At 40.1% G+C, this 18,726-nt stretch overlaps 2 protein-coding genes across 2 annotated transcripts in view; both read right to left on the bottom strand.

The window, feature by feature from the left end:
• ARHGEF3 (Rho guanine nucleotide exchange factor 3) overlaps positions 1-9,522 on the bottom strand; it is a 110,143-nt gene extending 100,621 nt beyond the window's left edge. The window contains 6 exon segments of the mRNA XM_033071856.1: positions 8,990-9,122; positions 9,125-9,188; positions 9,191-9,265; positions 9,268-9,359; positions 9,362-9,453; positions 9,455-9,522. Coding sequence (XP_032927747.1) covers positions 8,990-9,122; positions 9,125-9,188; positions 9,191-9,265; positions 9,268-9,359; positions 9,362-9,453; positions 9,455-9,522 — 524 coding nt within the window.
• A 4,411-nt stretch (positions 9,523-13,933) lies between these two features.
• Positions 13,934-18,726, bottom strand: part of IL17RD (interleukin 17 receptor D) — a 42,613-nt gene continuing 37,820 nt past the window's right edge. Inside the window, exon 13 of the mRNA XM_033072007.1 lies at positions 13,934-17,168. Within this exon, the coding sequence (XP_032927898.1) occupies positions 17,053-17,168 (116 nt within the window). The 3' untranslated portion in view covers positions 13,934-17,052. The remainder of the gene's footprint in view (positions 17,169-18,726) is intronic.

The following is an 18,726-nucleotide window of genomic DNA, read 5'->3' as shown; positions in this document are numbered from 1 at the left end:
CAGCACTGCCCGCCAGCAGCTGTCCCCAGCCACACTTGGGAGGGTGGGCAGCAGTGAGTCAGGCAAGCTCTGGGGACACACTCCTGTCACACTGTGCCTCTCAACAGGTCTGCACAGGCCTTGTTCACTCTCTACCAGGAGCAACAGGCAATTAAACAGCTGATCCCCACAATGCTGACAAGTTTTATGGCCTTGTCAGAACACTAAAAGTTTTCTAGTTTCTAAATGGTAGACGGAAAATTGAAATCTGTCAACACTTTACAAAGCCAGGGATACCAAATATTACCACTACTTCTCTTACTTGAAAGTCATTTCAGAGAAAAATTCTCAGCCTGTAGATTCTCTCCTTATATATGTGTCACAGAGTTCCCTTAAGACCCTTTCTTGAGAATAAAATTTTTTTAAAGGTAATAAATAAATAAATAAATATTTACAAGGCAAATCTATTTTTTCAAGCATTTAGAATATTTTATGGACATATTTATTAGTGAACACATACTGCTTCAGTAGGTCTAAAATAAAACTAAAATTCTTCCTTTTTGTAGACAGAAAATTGTAAGGCTTATAATCGCTAAAAAAATATTGTTCATATTTGAATTGAGCCACACAAAATGAAAGCTAAAACTAGCAAAGAAAAATTTTTCATATGTTTAAAATATATATGCACACAATCAGAATACTACCACTATCATCAGAAATCAGCCTCCAGTTACTGCAACATCTTAGAAAACAAAATGCAACTCAAGAAGCAAAAGAACAATGTTCATAGAAAAAATGCTGTTCACAGGTGCCTCTTTCTGTATCACCATCCAACTCTTGTTTGGACTTGAACTTTACGGCATAGGCAGGGTTCATGATGAAACTTGAAGGAGGAAAATAAATCTATCATCTTCCCTCTTAATAACTTGGAGCCAGATGCCAAGACAAGTCAATGAATATTAATTTAAGAGACTGCTCAGATGCATTCTGTTCCTCAGCCTCTGCACACTGAACCTTGCCTGTTCCAGATAAGGGACATGCTCTAGAATTAGGTGCTGTCCTGGAGATCGTGCTGTGCTGTAACAGCAGGAAGTGGGCAAAATGCAACTGCAGAACAAAACATAGGGAAACAACACCAGACAGTTTATTTATAGCAACCAAGTTTAGCACTACTCTCTCTGTCTTACCGAGGAAACTTGAAGAAACATCCTTACTGCTTTTGATGACATCTGAAATTCAGAATACTTAGTCTTCTATGATCAAGTATAGGTTGCTTAACACTAGAGTCCTCAGAGGGAAACATGAACCCTAAAATTCTCATATCTCTTCTAGGTTTCCTTTAAAAATATTAACTCTGTTTATCTGAAGCCTTGTCAGCCCAACCGCCTTAGATTCTTACACCTCATAATGGCAGAGAAAAGCCTAGCAGTGGTAAGCCACTAGCTCAAATACTGACAAGTGTTATATTTAAGTATCTTTTATTCATTTGTATTTAATTCGGGGATTTAAAATTGCCCTTAAGTGGACAAAAAGCTGGGAGAAAGGCTCTAGTATAGCACAGCACTCAAGCCCCAAACACCTGCACAGAACAACTACGCAGGATTGCTTGAACAGAAAAATATGAGACGGTTCAAGAAAAGTACTGAAGTCACAACACCCCACAGGCTCAAACCTGACTTATACCTGGAAGAATGGGGGAAGTATTAGCCAATCTTGTTAAAACTGATTCCCTACACAAAGCCCATTTTCTCCTCTGCCTTTTTTTTTCCCCCCTCCCCTTGTGTTACTAAGTGTAGATACACTTTGATCCTCAGGCTAAAAATATTTTTTGCCTTTCCCTCCACGCCCTATTTGTATCTCTAGACAAGATAGTCACAGTAGCTGTAGTTAAAAAAATAACATATCATTCAACAGCTGTTCACTACAGTTAAAGCAAAAATAATTAATATCTTCTGATGAAACATGTTCCCACACTTCTTCTCCCTCACTAAAATGCTTTGCATTGTTGAAATAGTATCTTGTTATACTTAGTTGATAAGAAAATCATGAGGGGAAAAAATCTTTTCTGAACTCTAAGAATCCTCAATGCAGAAACTATTATTATTTTTAATGAAAAAGAAGGCAGTAGCTATGTAATGGGCAATAACGTGCATCTACTGCAAAGAAAAAGATGTGTTAGCCACCATCATTCTCTGAAGCAAATGTCTTTATGCTCACAAAGCCTGAAGAGCTGATGACCAGTTAGCAGGTGAGGTGTAACATCTCTAAAGAGGCCATTCCCATTTTCTTACTGCCTGAAATCTGCTATTTCTAAGTAAAGGAACATACATGTATTCACCCTTGCACTACTTTCTGAAAGCCACGTTTCCACACCCCAAGTCAGCAAACACAAGTATCTCCCATATCGAGAGCACTCAGCTCCCAACCAGCTGCCGCCTTAGGCAAACAGTTAAAGGGCACATTTAAACTTTAAACCAAACTTCACTATTTAACTGAATAACAACGAATTCTAAAAACAATCTTTTCTTCAAATTGTTTCTTCTAAGACTCTCAGATACGGCAATTGCAAAATATTTTTATATCACTATAGTGTACTTCAGTGAAATCAGGTGAAAACTCAAGAAGCTCGTGAAGAATATTTCAAAGTAACAACCAGTGCTGACTTTTAATGACTACTTTAATCCAAGTCATCCATGCAGCATATTTGGTTTCACATAGACCATGGTTATTTCAAATTTTGACCTCAATGAACACATGTGGCATATTATTACTTACCCTCTTGGAGTCTTTAAAAATGCATCTGATGCTCTAAAGAATTATGTTTTGAGAACCTTTTCAAACATCCATTTTTGAGAGTTTTTATTCCTGTTCTGAAGGCATCTATTAGAAATGTATGTCTTCTATCCTCTTCAGAAGTGCAGTTAAATTTTATATAGGTACTTTACAGAAGCATAGATACAAAGATATATTTGGAGGGAGCAGTTCAAAGAGCCACAGATGCTGCAGATTTTGGTGAATCTGTCAGGACTCTTCAAGGTGACAGAAGCAGCTTTCAAGTAAGGGCATGATCCTGTTTCACAGCAAGTGTTGAGTTTGCCTCCCTCTCTCATACACACAGTTGCTATAGACAGTAAGGCAGTCTATCCAGCATACAGAAAAGACAATATTTAGTTCTCAGATAGCATGAATGTTGTATTTATTCTCAGCACAAAGTGTATTAAAAGGTTAAAGACAACTATGAAATAAATAAATAGATAAAAGTTCATTCCAGGCCGAAGCCAGAGCACTGACATGAAAGAGTGCTCCATGCTGGAGAAATACAACCCAATCAACACTGAGAACAGAACCAGTACTTTGGTCAACTGAGCCTTAGCTCTTTTCCCTAAAATATACCGAAAGAAATGGAAGGCAACCAATTACATTTTAATCCATCAAACCTTACCATCAATGAAAGCTCCTGGAGAATTTCCCATCAAAGAGAGGAGAGGGTTACATCTCAGACAGCTTTCAGAACCATTTAAATACATTTATGTGGTAAGACAGCAACATCAGGGACATCACAGGCAGGCACATACACACGTTCTACTCCCAAAATATAAACACTGATTTTCCTAAGCAGGTTATTGCTCAAGAAAGAACAAAAAAGGATTGAGAATGCTGGTTTAGTGTGTCTTGAATGTCAGCATATTGTATAATACTGTCCATCACTGCCATGAAAAGAGGAGCAAGGACTCATCCACACTCTCCAATCTGCAGTTATCAGGAGTTGCCAGTGGTTTCAAGTCAAACTTGAGCAGTGCAGGTACAATAGGAATGTTTGTGAGCTTTGTGGTCGCTTTTAGGCATGGTAGTTGGTTGCCAAATCAATAAAAAAAGAATTTAAGGCTTCAGTACTCTTGTATCTTAAAACATGCAACCAAACCTCTCATGTGATTTGGACAAAATTTAACATTATGAAACATTTGCAAGGACTTCAACGAAGCATTTTAAAGAGAAGGTTTAGAATGCAGAAGATACACACAAAATGAAATACACAGTTTAAACAGAATACAGAGAACACTAAGTACTACACTCTATTCAACAGACATAGATATCAGGAAGTTTTTTTGTCATCCTGAGACAAATCTGTTTCTGCCTGGACTAAAAGATCCAGATGTTCCTATTTCAAGTCTCTGGCTTCAGCACCAGACAGCAAACAAAACAACCTGCCCCTTCTATCAGCATGCAGAGAGATTTCTCCAGCACTGCCCATTTCTTTACCCTTTAACCCTTTCTAAGTTTTTATTTCTTTTCAGCAAAGCAAGCAAACAAAACACAACAGTATAATAATGCAGCTTTCACTGGAGACTTAATGGTAGCCTTTGGTCAGTTTAACATGCAAAAGATTATCTGACTTTTATCGTAAACTGTGATTTCAAATACAAATACAACTGGTTTTAAGCTAAACACTGTATTGTGTTTTGCAATTGACACTGTGCAGGAAAACAATGTTGAGAGGTCCTTTCCAAAGAATATGAGTATTTATGTTCTCAATTTAGTGACTCATACAACCAGCAACTTGAGATTTATTTAACTCTATCCTCCTCAAATGTCTGTATTTGAAAGCAAGCACTAAGTATCTACTCAAAAGTTGCAACAATAAACCACAAATATTTTTTCTATGCTTTTTTAAAATCTAGATTTTATCTAGAGGAAAATTATTTCCAGAAGTATCTTTTTGCTGTTTCTGTAAAGAATATTGAAAGGGCTATGCAAAGCTAAGTCAATGTAAGGAACAATTTACTAAACAAAAAAGATCTATTTTCTAAAACTAACACTGAAATTAAATCTTTTTCATGCTGAAGGCAGACTCAGAAAAAAAACAAATAAAAAAGAAAAATGAGATTGAGCATGCATGCCCAGTATACAACTAATGCAACCGCTGTCCCTTTCCTTCTTATTCTTCTCATCCTTTCAGCATATTCCTGCTTCCCTCATAATAAAGAGGTTTGTCCTCAACAAAAATACATTAAGAACAAATGAAAACCAAAAGAAATACCACCACAGTTGAGACAAACACAACACAGTTTTCCCTTTATCAGAATCAGCACTGCCAAGAAATGGTAGCAGGTTAAAATTTTATCTGCCTAAAATTAAAATGATGTTTTCAATATACTGTCTTAATAACCACGATTATTTCATTCAGGATTTATGCACAGTTTAATACACTTAATAGAAGTTTGTCAAGTTTGTCTTGCCTTTATATTCTTGGTTACTTAATACATTGAAAGGCAGACAAAGGGTTGTATTGCCCTAAAATTCAGTCTTCACAGCTTTTCACCTGCAATTGCTAAGCACAGTCAGAATCCAGCCTACATGGGAAAGTCTGCAAGATCACCCCTTCAACAATCAACTCACTTGAGCAAGATTTTTCCTTGGCTATTAATTATCTATGGAGCACCAACAAATGTTAATTTTGAAGGCACCTACTTCTACAGGTAAAGCATTTTAGGGCTCATCCTCACCTAAGAGCCTCACAGTTTGCAGGGGGATGCCAGGCCTGGGACATCCCATCACTGCAGCATCCATACCATGTGCTGGTGCTGCAATTCCCACATGCCCTTAACCTCTCCCAAGTAAAGGCCATAACAAGCAGAAGGAGTCAGTCACCCCCAAAATACACTCTGTCCAAACAGCTGGTTGTCATCATCAGGAAATAGGTGATAGTGCAGACAAAGCCTTCTGAAGGAACAGTACATGAGCACACGTTTTATTTAAAATTAAAACAGTAGGATTCCTAATACAGTACACACTGTATTATGTAATGGACATAATCTTCTAGTGGGTACAACATTGAAAAATAATTTAGAAGAAATGATGAAGTGTTTAAAATAAACTAAAAAAAGATGCACTTCTCTTTAACAATTTAAACATCTCAGAGATGATACCAGCAGAGTAGCTGTTCTTGTTCTACAGAAACCACACAAGTCCAGATAATTCTTTCCAAGTTTATGCAAGCTTCAGTAGTGTAAAAGCCAATAAACTTTTTTGAATGCAAGTTGTACCACACATTGATTCCACCTGCAGAGCTATGAGGGCAACTAGAGGACTGTGAGAGTAATTAGCTCTACAGAAAGGGAAAATGTAAAAACAATAGCATGGGGCACCTTTCTAGTTACATTTCTGATTGTATATATAACGATTTAACACAAAACCCCCTTTCACTGCCAAGAACATAAAGCTTCTGCTTCTTGTCCAGTTTAAACAATCTTTTGGAGGGAATTGCCCCATTTTACTACTGGCCATGCCTTCAAGCAGTGAGACACTCATTGCTGCAAATGAGCTCCTCAGGGCACGGCACAGCCTCGCCTCAGGCCGCTCACCAGCACGCGATTAGGAAATAAATGAATGTACACATCCCCTGTGTTCAGGTATTAGCAGCCCGATCCTTGGGCCAGGAACGCTTTCAGCTGCTCCCGAGCCCCTGCGGGTTAATCATTGCCCCCATTTCGTACCTGAGCACATCCCTGCACGTTCTGCCCCGGCTGGCACGGGACAGAACAAGGTGTGCGTGTTTGCACATCCCCCGTGTTACATTTGGGGGTGGAGACCACCGCAGCCACGCTCTGAATAACCATTTATTGCAGAATAGTTATTTTATAGCTGTTAGAGTCCAAAGCAGAGCCCGAAGTGCGTGATAATCGCACATTACTGGAGTGTATTTACCGAGCCCTTTATCTTCCAATTTTTTAGCTGCTACACTACAGAAATGTGACATAGTCTCAAAGACTTATGCAAGACCTCAGCCATTTGTCAGTTCCAGATTTCATATGACCCGAACAACTGGAATCCACAACACACCCCCACAAATTGAGAGGCACACTCTGGTAACAAAGCAAAGACGCTTAAAGCAGTTAGTTGAGTTAAACACAACAGTATTCCACAAACACATCACTAGCCAGTTTCCCTCCATATTTCACAGGAAGAAAACAGCAACAAATTATTTCTCCAAACACAGCTCTCACTCATACACTGAGTATAACTGTGTATGTTATTGTCTTTAATGAAATACAGCACCCACAAAGCACTCCAAGAGGATTTCAAACGCATTCATTATGGCATTTGTAGCAGAAGGCAGATGCTCCTAAAAAAAAAAAAAAAGCCACAAGAAAATACTTTCCTCAAAGGAGATTGTTCAAAAACCTAAACCACTGAAAATACACTAATAAAACTCCAGGATAAACAAGATTTAAGAGGTCAGGTTAATATTCTTTAACACTTAATGCAAAACATTTAAGACAGGAAAATAGAAACACTCATGAGCTCTTTAACACAGGAAAAAGCTCCTGAGTCAACATGAAGGTATTACACAAACTCCCGAGCAGAAGCAGGTATCACCCACTTCAATTCATGAGCAGCAAAACAAAACAGATTTGTTTAAGGCCATGTGGTCTCACTGGACACTTGCTGGAAGCAACTCCACATAATACACCTCCAAATTATGTGCACATACGACTCCCACAACTTGGAATCACGCCAGAACAACTGTCTACACTAAACCAGTGCTGAGAAGAAGTGAGCTATTCAAAAGGGAGCGGAGGTCTGCGAGAATGTGCAGGGAATGATACTGAGTGTTACAGCACGGGTCACGGGGCTGTGTCACACTGCGAGCCATACACACCGCTCCCACGGAACCTGAATGGCACCTCTGTTCAAAACAACGGCACGTTCTATTTACTGCATCTGCCTAACAAATATGTACTGAGAACAGGTATCATCGTACACGTGAAAATCTTCAATAGAAGGACTGAATTCATATACCCGTGAATTCCCTTACTTCATCTTCACCAGGGCAGCTCTGTTTCACACACTCTACTACCTAATTCTGCAATAAACACTTACCTCCATTTGTTTCCAAACCCCATGGGTTCTCCTACTCTGAACTCAAATTCTGCACAGCTACAATATTCATCTCACAACTTGCTACAGAACTAAGTGTGCAACCAAAGTAATTGCATAGCAAGTGCTTGAGGATGAAGGAATTTCCTCTGCCCCTTAACCATGAAAATGTACTAAAGGATAACATTTAACCAGAAATTGCATTGATAAATGTAGGTATATATGGAAAAGGCATACATAAACGTTTCTACAAATCATAAGATTTAAGAACTATATAAAAACTAACTTTAAAACAAAATTACCAGAGTTGACTTTGTTGCATGTACGTCCATGGCTCGGCAGTAGATCCCAGCTGTCGCCCTGAGATGAGCGGCAGCGCACTGACCCCGCACCGTGTGCTCACCTGCGAGCCGCAGAGCCCGGGCCGGCTCCGCTGCTCCCACCCAGCGCACCGCGGGCTGCGGAGCCTCGCTCCACACGCAACTCACTGCGCTCCCTGTTTGTTTTTTTTGCACTTTCCTTTCGGCCGGAACCTCCCTCACCTCGTTCCCCGAGGCGGGGGCCGTGCGGGCGGAGGGAAGGGCCGAGAGCCGGCTCCGGGCCCCGCCAAGGCAAACAGCAGCGGCGGCACAGCCGGCCCGTGACAGCCCCCCGGGGCTCAAAGGAGGCGGCCAGCTGCGCCCACCGCGGCCCTGCCCTCCGAACCGGGGCTCCGGTAAGATTTGCCACTAAACAAACGCTACAAGTTCTTCAAAAGCGTAAACTAGTCAAGGCACCCGAGAGGCAGCGGGTCGAGCGCCCGCCGGCGCCGCCCCCTCAGGGCCCCTCACGGGGCACGAGCGGAGCCCGCGCGTCCCGCACCGGCCTGGGCAGCGGGAGCCGCGGCCTCCCCTGCGCGGGGCTGCGCGGAGCGGGGCGCGGAGCTGGAGAAGAGCCCCGTTCCGCCCGGCAGGAGCCGGGGGGAATCCCCTCCCGACCCGCCGTGGCACCGCCGCTACCGCTCCGTGCCGAGTCCCGTCAGGCGCGGCGGGTCCCTGCGGAGCTCAGCCCCGCTCAGCTCCGCCACTGCCGCTGCAAAGCCGAGCCTGTCCTGGGCAGCGCCCACCTGCCCGCCCCGAGGGGCAGCACTCACCTGGCGCCGTCCTGCTCCCGCTCCCGCTCCGCTCCGGGCATGCAGCTGGCGGAGCGGCCGCCCCGGTCCGGCGGCAGCAGGAAGGGACGGAGGGTGGGCACGGGGAGCCGGCGGCAGGGGCGGGAGGCGGTGCGGGGCTCCGGGCGGCTGTCAGGGCAGGCGGAGGGAGGGGATGTGGCTGTGGCTGTGGGAGGCTGCGGGTGTGTTCGCCTCGCCCCGCCGCCCGCCCCTCTCCGCCCGCCCCGCCCGGCTCTCCGCCCGCCCCGCCCGGCTCTCCGCCCTTCCCCGGCTCCAAGCTGCTCCTGGCTGTATCCTGTCCTTCCCTTCCTCTCCGGGTCCCCTCTGCTCGGCTCATCCCGGGCCCACAGCACTGCCTGGGCAGCCCCGGCCGGCCCCTGCCCCTGCCCGGGGAAGGTGAAGGAACCAGGCTAGGGCTGGGAACAGCTCAGCACCGACCAGAGAGCCAAAGGACAGCGCCCCATGCTCAGAGTCTCAAACGAGACTAACAGCAATCGACCAGGAGGAGGTCCCATTAGGTTAAAAATTTGGGGAAATAGTGACAAGAAATGTACAGATGGTAACAGGCGTGTGTGTTTTGGACAAAACAGTAATATGGAAATACACTCAAAAGTCCTGCTGACCTGGAAAAATGTACAGATGTGAAGATGCAGATAGATGATGGGCACTTTAGATGAGGGACTGTTTCTAGTCTGTGTTTGTACTGTGCTGGGAAAGATCATCTTATTTTCTGTGACCGAAGTCAGTATAATAATAATAAATACTAACACATCACTTAAATACAAATCCAAATTAAATGTGGGTGGTAGGTCTCTCACAGTAGTAGCCTTTGCCAACATAAAATAACAATAGAAACAACCAACAGAAAAACAATAATAAAGAAAGTCATCACATTTTGTAGCCCAGACACCAGAAACACTAGCAGAATAACTAACTATAGTTTGGCCTTACTTTCTAAATCAACATCTTGCAAGGAGATTTCATCTCTCAGTTGTTTCTAATTGCTGAGGATAGGAGTGGTATGGAACAGACATGGACATCAAACCTTGCTTTAAGTAAAGCTAATTCCATGTCATTTCTTCAGGCTGGAATACTAAAGTAATCTCTAAACTCCACACTGTATAAAAACATTCTGGAATTAAAATCATATTTAAAGAAACTGGTTCTTGAGGTGAATTATTTTTAAAGTAGGGACAATTCAACTGGATAATAGCCATAATAGTTTTACTGGAAGATGCCATAATAGTTTTACATTGTAGTTTACAGAAGGAATTTTTTTCTGCTCTTGAAGTAGCAATTCACATAAATTACACAGGTGTGTGAGGTCTTGGCACTTCTCTAGCCCCATGGCAAAGTCAGGGATTTATTTAAGCAACACTAGGTTATGGGCAAAACCTCAGCTCCCAGCAGCATGGATATAGCTTGGCAGAAGGGAGAAATGTGTGAGGCTGCTCAATCTGATAACTTCTGATGGGTTCCTGAAACACTGAGCCTTTGTCATAGCTGCAGCCAAGGTAAGTGGAAAACAAACATCCCACCCCCTGCTTTGGCAGTGCCTGTTACAAAAGCAGGGATGCACAGGCTGGAAGTGCATGTCCATTTTTTACCCAGGACTTCTTCATCTTTCATGGAAAGCAGCAGTTCCAGACCCATTTTAAAGCAATTTGATATTCATTATCAGGAAATGGAAAGAGAGGGTCTGTTTAGAGACCTTTAACTTTTAGAGTATTCTGTGTGCCCACAAAATTTCCACTTACTTATGCACACAGGGAATGAACAATAGTTGATGTAACATTTATAATTATATAACAAAGTGAAATCTATTCAAACACATCAACTAAAAGCATTGTCCAGGGAGTAGTGAACAGTTTTCAGTAATTACTAATTTGCTTTTCCTGGGTTTAAAGACTATCCATTATATAATGTAATTTGTAATTGTTGTTTATTTGGCATTTTAAAATCGTAACAAGCACGGAATTTTCTTTAGTATGCAAAATATAAAATTTAACTGTTAAATGTATTGTAACTTTGGTTCAAAACATTATCTTAAAAACAGTGATACCTGACTGTTATACTTTTAAAAAATGTTTAGTAAGCAAATTCAAGGGTAAACATATGAATACTCAAATAAATGTAGTGGCATTTCAGTATTCTCAGGTTTGAAGGCAGTTTAAGCAAAGAGAGGGAAGTTCAGAAACACAAATCCTGCCCTGTTTTCCTGATTCACTGTCAGGAGTGGCATTCCCACTCCACCCTCAGCAGCTGAGCACTGTCCAACTCTCCAGCAAAGAGATGGTGACTTCCTTCCTAACACCTAAACACACCTTGGCATGTTTGCAAAAGCTGCAATAAAGAGCAGCCAGTTTCCTTTCTGTTGGTGACTCACAGCTTTATGGCTACATCCCCTCTGTTAGACATTGCTAAAGACAAGTAGGTCTAATTCTATTCTCACTTTTAATTATTTTGAAATAAGTATGATGTAACTGACAGCAATTAAATCGCTCTAGATTTTCATCAAAATTATAAAGGAGTCATTCTTGCAAACCAGGTTCTCATCAAGCAATGCACTTCCAGAGGAACAGCACCAAGGAGTGCTCTGGGGCTGAAACAGGTCCCTGCAGAGTCTGCCCCGAGGGACCTCACACCTCAGAGGTCTCTGGGGGATGCTGGAAAGGAAATGAAACATCACTTAACATCTGCCCCAAATCCAACACTTCCTTCTCCTGCAGTTCCTGCTGTGCCACTCTCTGCTCCCCACCATGCTCCATCAGCAGATGATTTGCTGCAGAACTCTGGGACATGAACCAGCGCCCTGTGGTTCCATTACACAAGTTACTGCAAAATGCCAAAGCTGCAACAATAATCTCTATCCAAACACACTGACAGGTCACAGACTGCTCAAAGAATCACCATTATGGCTCAAGCACAAGACATGAATCCCTTTTCTGCCTTCAGCTGACACCAGCCCACCTCTGTTCCCAAGTGATCTATTTCCTTATACTTTATTTAGTTCCTACCCAGTTCTCATGTAACATGAGGACAGTAACACTTGCTCATGGCCTGTGTGTGACTAGTTGTCACTTATAAACAAAAAACTGTCTGATCTATGTTCCACTCCCATCATTAGGATCTGATTTCATAACCAGACCCATTGAGATTGGTTGAATCACCTGAGAAATAAAGCATTACTAAAAAGGGTGTGGTCACTGCCTTCTGGAAAGGCCTAAAGAATGTTGCCAAAAACACTTTTATATCATGATTATAGTTCTGCAGCTCGCACCAGAAATTATTTTTTGTCAAACAGTAACTTGCTGCCCTGAAAATATTCCTGGCACTGGTTTCCTCAATGCAAAATCCTTCTGGGAACTTTTTTCTTTAAAACAAAACTTAGTTTGGCAACAATGTAAAAAATAAATAAACAAGCCCATTCTCCAAGTGTTTAGTTTTTCCTTTTACTATACAAGGCATTCAATTTGACAAGTTTGGTCTTCTCTAATTGAGTTAGAATCCTTTTTTTTTTAACCATGAAGAAGATGACTTCTGTTTTTAGGTTTGATCTGCATTTTTACTGTAGTGTCAAAGGTAATTAAGAACTCCTGGTTTGTAGTTATTGGAAGTAGTCAATATTCCAATGAAAGACAGCCTCTAAAGGTTAATTTAGTTTAAAATGGAAAAAAATACTATATCAGTTTCCCAAGTCCTTGGTATAATCCAGGGTCTTATGTCTACTAAGAAATGTAACAAAGAAATGGAAGCAATGTTGTGTTCCTAGGAAAATGCATCATGATTATCAATAACAAAGTATTTTAGGTTGAGTAAAATCTCCTCATAAACCTGGCTGGATATTACAAAAATTCAGAGTAAGTTTTGTGAGCCATTTGATGTTGATTTACAGTTAAAGGGTTAATACAGAATTTGCACAAGAAGTAGATGTGTCAGAGAGTTTAGAATTAAGTGAAACCACAGACACACACTTACCCTGTGGAGAAAAAATGCCAAATTGATGGACTGCCCTGAAACAAACTTACCTGACTTGTATAATCAACAAGACTGCCTCTCTTGAAGCAGATCTATTTGCACACCAGTAGCAACTAAATAGTTAGAATTCCAACTAAATCAACAGCCTGACAGGGTAGCATTCCATCCACTCACTCAGCTACTTCAATCTGCCACCTATTGCCAAGGCCTGTGACTCCACCTGGAGAGTCTGGAAGAAAGGTTGATTTTTGACTGTTACAGCTTTAAATCTTTTTATTACCTGATAAAGAAAATTCTTTAGATGCTGATTTCTTCTTGCATGGATTTTTGCTATTATAACTATTAAGTCTATTATATTATAAATTATTATATCTAGCATTATATAACCAGGTTCCCTTCATTCACCTGAGCAACATAAGGAATCAGAGTGGTTTCAAGGCTTACCCTAAAATTACAATTTGCAGGGTTCACTGACTGGAACAGTGCTTTGAAATCAGCTGGATGAAAAAAAAATCCACATATAAATCTTCAGTATTTATCACATCCTGTTTGACAAAATGAATCCAGGCCAGGTTATTACAGTTTTGTGGACATGGATAGTTTCACTCGGCATGCAGAACACCATGTACTGCTACTAGGAGACCTTCAGGGAGGATACAGGAAAACGATTACATAAAATCATATTAACACAATTTTATTAAAAAATAAAATCAAATCCAAACCAGGCCATCCCATACAGAAGTTTCAGAAGTTAAAATTCCTTAGAGTTGCTTGACTATACTAAAGCCCCATCAAACCAGCTGCTTCCCTCTGAGCTCTAGGGCATGAACAGCAGTTAGCAGGTCTGGCTGCTTGTGTGTTGTGTGGAACTGCACTCAAAGTGTGCAGGATAAAACCACTGCACTTTTCAGCTATTTCTTTTTAATAGTGTAAGAAAAGCTCAATGAGTGAAATGGAACAAAAATATTTTATTTTGGTATTTAACTTCTAAATTAAAGTATGATAAAACATTATTTCTGCAAATGTCAGGTGCATTCTATTTCCAACAGTTGATGAGGCCCTGGACAGGTACAAATTATGGCAGCAACTGTACTCCTCACTCAAAATGCTGAACATGCTTTCACATCTTGAGCCTTCAGCTTTCCAATTTTTTTTCACTCTCCCAGAAAATACAATATAAAATTTCCAATGTCCACACACTTGAGTGTAGCAGAAATTAACGGGAACCTTTCACCATTAATATGATATTTAGAATTTATTAACACTTGAAAACAGTAGTAAGCTGACCTCTAGTATGTGTGTTAACATATCTTTAAAAATATAATTTCTACAAGGATTTTTGCTGCTATTCCCAGCATAAAGAACTTTTGCCAATTCAGTACTATGTCCTTCCAGCATCTCAATATACACAGTATCTAACTGTTTTAAGAACTGTGGCTTTGTAAAAAAGCTATACTAAAGTTAGATAAGTATTATTTCTCTTACTTTTGTAAACTTTAGGTGTGGGCCATCCTAATCTACATTTTCACTTAATTATATTGTCTTTCTTCTGAGTAAATACAATATGCTGCTTCCACCTTAAGATAAGAAGGATTAAAGGAATTTTTCTTCCCTCCCATGCCTAGATTTGACTGTCATCTGCATAGACTTTTCATAATTAACAAATAAGTTTTGCAAGATTGTACAGCAAATTTTGAACAAATTAAAAAAAAACCAAAACACTAATGACAAGTGATTCTTTGTGCAACTGCCTTCATCCCTTTTCAACACTCAGCTTTCTTAGAGCTCAGATTAAAACTTCATTTCATTTCATTATACCAACTCTGCCACTGAATTTAATGGGACAAGGAAATATTCCCAATGTTAAGCCCAGCATTAAATAACAGTAAGTAAGCTGGGACTTGCCATTGATGAAAGCAGCATTACCTTCACCAGCTCACTGCTAAGAAATTGCCTCCTCCTCTTCCTTCTCATGTTGTGCAGCTTTGGCATTTCTATGCACAGCAGATCTTCAGCACACAGATTGTGTCACCTTTCTGCCTTGTCTTATTCAATCCAAATCCTTTCTCCAGCAAAATAACAAGAATTGCACCAAATCAATATCCCTCATAGCTGGATTTAGTGGAGGAGTTTTTACCTCTAAATGATTCTGCCTAGTCTGACTTTCATGCAATGGAAAAACACAGAGAATTTTGCCTTCAATAAGGCCCAAGGCACAGCCTTAAAAAAATCATCAAAGGCACATAAGATTTACTATGTGTGTAAAATTACCTGAACTTGGATATTGCAAGTTTTGAAGTTTTCCAGGTAGTCTTCTTTGAAATTCAGAAAGCAGAGAGGATAAGGAACATTTCATTAACGGACAAGGCCTTCCAGACCCAACACATGCTGATCCAAATAATCACAGAATTCCATATTACAATTGCAAAGCATGTCAGAGTTCTGCCATTAACAGTTATGCACAAATGATTGTTACAGCACTTTCTTACTCCATCTGTGATAACAATCTCAAATTTGGAAATTTCAATGATTAAATATAAACTGACACAAAGAAACCCAAAACGAAACAAAAACAACCCAAGAAAACAACCCGTGAGCTTTACAGTTACTCAGCCAAAATCATCACTTAATAGTTCTATTTCATGCTATTAAAATGGATAATAAAATGTAACAGTTAACAATGTCTAATTCTCATCTATTAAAACTAAGAGAATATTTGAGGTATTTGAGTTCTCCCTTAATTCTCTTTAAAGTAACCTCCTGCTAGTGGAATGTGAGTACAGGTTAAATGAGACAGAATTTGACTCTGTGACCAGAATGAGCAAAGGCACATTGGTAAGAGGTCCTTTAGTATTTGCTGTTCCCATGCTTACTGTAACAGTGTCTGGAATTGCAGTTACATAGATGTGTTTAACTTCAGAAAAGATGGATGGACATTTTGGATGAAGATTCACCCACCTGGTCACTGCAGGAAACAGGACATGTGTGCTCTGTGCCAGCAGATAAACATGGCCAGTGGTAGTTTTTGCATTTTTCCTTAATATAACACTAGTGACAGTACACAATCACTAAGTGATGATAAGTAGTGTAAACTACAAAATAACTCACTGGTTTCTGTTTACTGCTTGGCTTAAGACAAAGTATTCCTGCCTGTTAACTGCTTGTTTTACCCCAGGAGGTTTTGTAGCACCATGTCCCCCATACTCCTCCCATGGTTGAACAAACCTAGAATATCTTCAATATAAAATATGGTCTCCCTTCTCCCATCTCTTTATTCTTTATATTAGCCCTTCAGGAAGAAAATAGGAAACTTTGTTTCCATGGTATCATTCAGAATATAGAGGATCTGTATTTCTGTCTATTTTGGGATTGATCCTTCAGCCTCAGTCTGGGGCTGTTTGTGAGTCACCACAGCCAGACTGCGGAGGAGAGTCGGGACAGTAATTCAGAAGGGGGAGACAAGTACTGAAATTAAATACTGAGACACATTAACAGCTGGGAAAAGGAGACTGAGGAAGAGAGCTCCAAGAAATTTCTTTTCAAATAATTTTCTTTTGAAAGGAAAATTATTTCTTCTGATGGAGAATTTCTTGATCTCACCTTTGGCATTTTATCTTGCGTCTGAAAAAAGTCCTGTTCTTATTCACTAAAACACTCCTGCCATCAAGTACATCAGCACTTAAAACTAAAGGCTGGACTACAAAATTTACTAAGACTTAATGTTCCAAGCTATCTTATGTCCAGTTGCAAAGTTATTCCTAGTAAAAAATAGTAAATTTTGATTATGGCATCTGTAAACAGTGTAATATCATGACATTTAAATTATAACAGGACTAATTTTAAATGTATGCTCTTCTATTTTTCCATGCTACATTTTTCAAATCATGAAAGAGTTTTTATAAAAAGACCAACAGATTCAAGTTTACTGGCCACAAAAAATGGAATAACAGATCTTTTTCAGGGGCTGTTTGTTCCTTCAAGTAGATTTGGTGCTGAGACAGTGTGGTAGTTTAAGCACAAACAGAGGCTGTTGATAAAGTGGCAATGCACAACAACTTTGTAACGTATTATAAAGGAGCAATTGCCTGCAGTTCGTCAGTGTGGATGTGGCAATGAAGTTCTGCTTTACATATTCCAGGCACTAAGAACTTTGTAGCAGTCATTACAGGAGGTTCTTCTTCCCCTGGAAAAGGGAAAAAAAAATGACGCTTATTAATCAAAACAGTGATTTTTGTACTCAATCAACATTTCAAAAACAATGCAAAGAAAACTTATGAAATGCCTCTGCACCTTGTCATACACTCCTAAGGCTCAGCAAAACATTATCTAGAGATAAATCCTGATTTTCTTCCCAGACAGGAATTCTTAGGGAAGACCTTATTAGTGAATGGACCTAGTAAAGGTTTGGTTGTTGGTACTTCCTCAAAATTAAACTGGTTTGAACTCCAGTTGAGGATGCTAAATATGATGATCTCTTTGAGAATCTTTACTTTGCAGACCAGTAGTCTGCTCAGGAACTGCACTGAAAGATAGAAAGGATTATAAAATATGTGATTTAGGATTTTTATTCAAAAGATTATATCAAACTGTTCTTTAAGGAAAAAAGGAAATATCTTCTTTTGAGATGCTAAATGTCAGAGGCATGACATTTATTTATTTATTTACATTTTCATTGACATCTGTTCTGATCAAGTTACAGGTAAAATAAGTAAAAATCTGAAATGTAGACTGAATTCAGAGCAGTAATTTGAACATGTCTATCTCTCAGGACAAGAATAAAATCTAAAAAATTCTATTTACTCTCTCATTAGCATGCATATAAATATTAGGGCTATAAATGCCTTGTATATCTGGGACACTAGAGAAATTTAATGAGTTTGCACTCTAAAAGTCAGATGATGCTCACTTCCAGATTCTGTCTCCTCTGTACCCTGTACCTCATCAGGAGTGCTTTGGGTGAGGGAGGTCTGGGGGAGACTCAGCCAGGAAGAGGCCAGTAAATGGGAAAATGGCAGAAATTACTGTGGTTTCTTAAGACATTGGAACATCAGTGTTAAGATCCAACTCTATCAGCAAGAGCTCTAATGTTTAACCTCTACAGCTGAAGCATATTAACTAGGGGGTATGTGACTTGAGAATTAATTACTGGAAAGACTGCCTCTTTCTTCCAGTGCCTCCTTGCAGCTGGGATACCCAGCTGACAGCTCAGAAATTGAATCAGGAGGGGGACACTGGCAAAGCATTCTTACAGGGAGGCCATACATTTCAAACTAGCATCCTACTTTCACTAGAACCTTTACAGAGATCATCTGTAATTTTTCCCACAAATGTGAGAAAAGGCTAAGTAAGAGGATGGTAGGAAACTAAAAAATATAGTTTTAATTTTGAAAACAGAGTAGTTGTGGCTTAATTAATTCAGTAAATCTGTATTTTTTTCACCTGAAGTATTTTCAGGTTTTAACTATTTAGTCATACAGACTATCTAGCTGATAAATATAGGTGCTATATCTGCGAATCAGCATTTGTATTCTCTTCCTCCAAGATAATTCTGGCATCAAAATTAGTTATAAATAATCTTAATAAGAATAAAAAAATCATTTACCCAAAAGAATAGTCTAGTTAATGCACTGTCAACACTCATTCCATAAAGCAGAAAAGTACACAACCATCAAAATGCAATATTCACCTGTTGGAGCTGCTTAAGGAAAAGCTCAGCAACGAGCAGTTTTATCATATCAATA

This window comes from Catharus ustulatus, chromosome 13 (genome assembly GCF_009819885.2).
Source record: "Catharus ustulatus isolate bCatUst1 chromosome 13, bCatUst1.pri.v2, whole genome shotgun sequence".
Classification (NCBI taxonomy): Eukaryota; Metazoa; Chordata; class Aves; order Passeriformes; family Turdidae; genus Catharus; species Catharus ustulatus.
The sequence above is the reverse complement of the archived record's forward strand: the minus strand, read 5'-3'. Positions and strand labels throughout refer to the sequence as shown.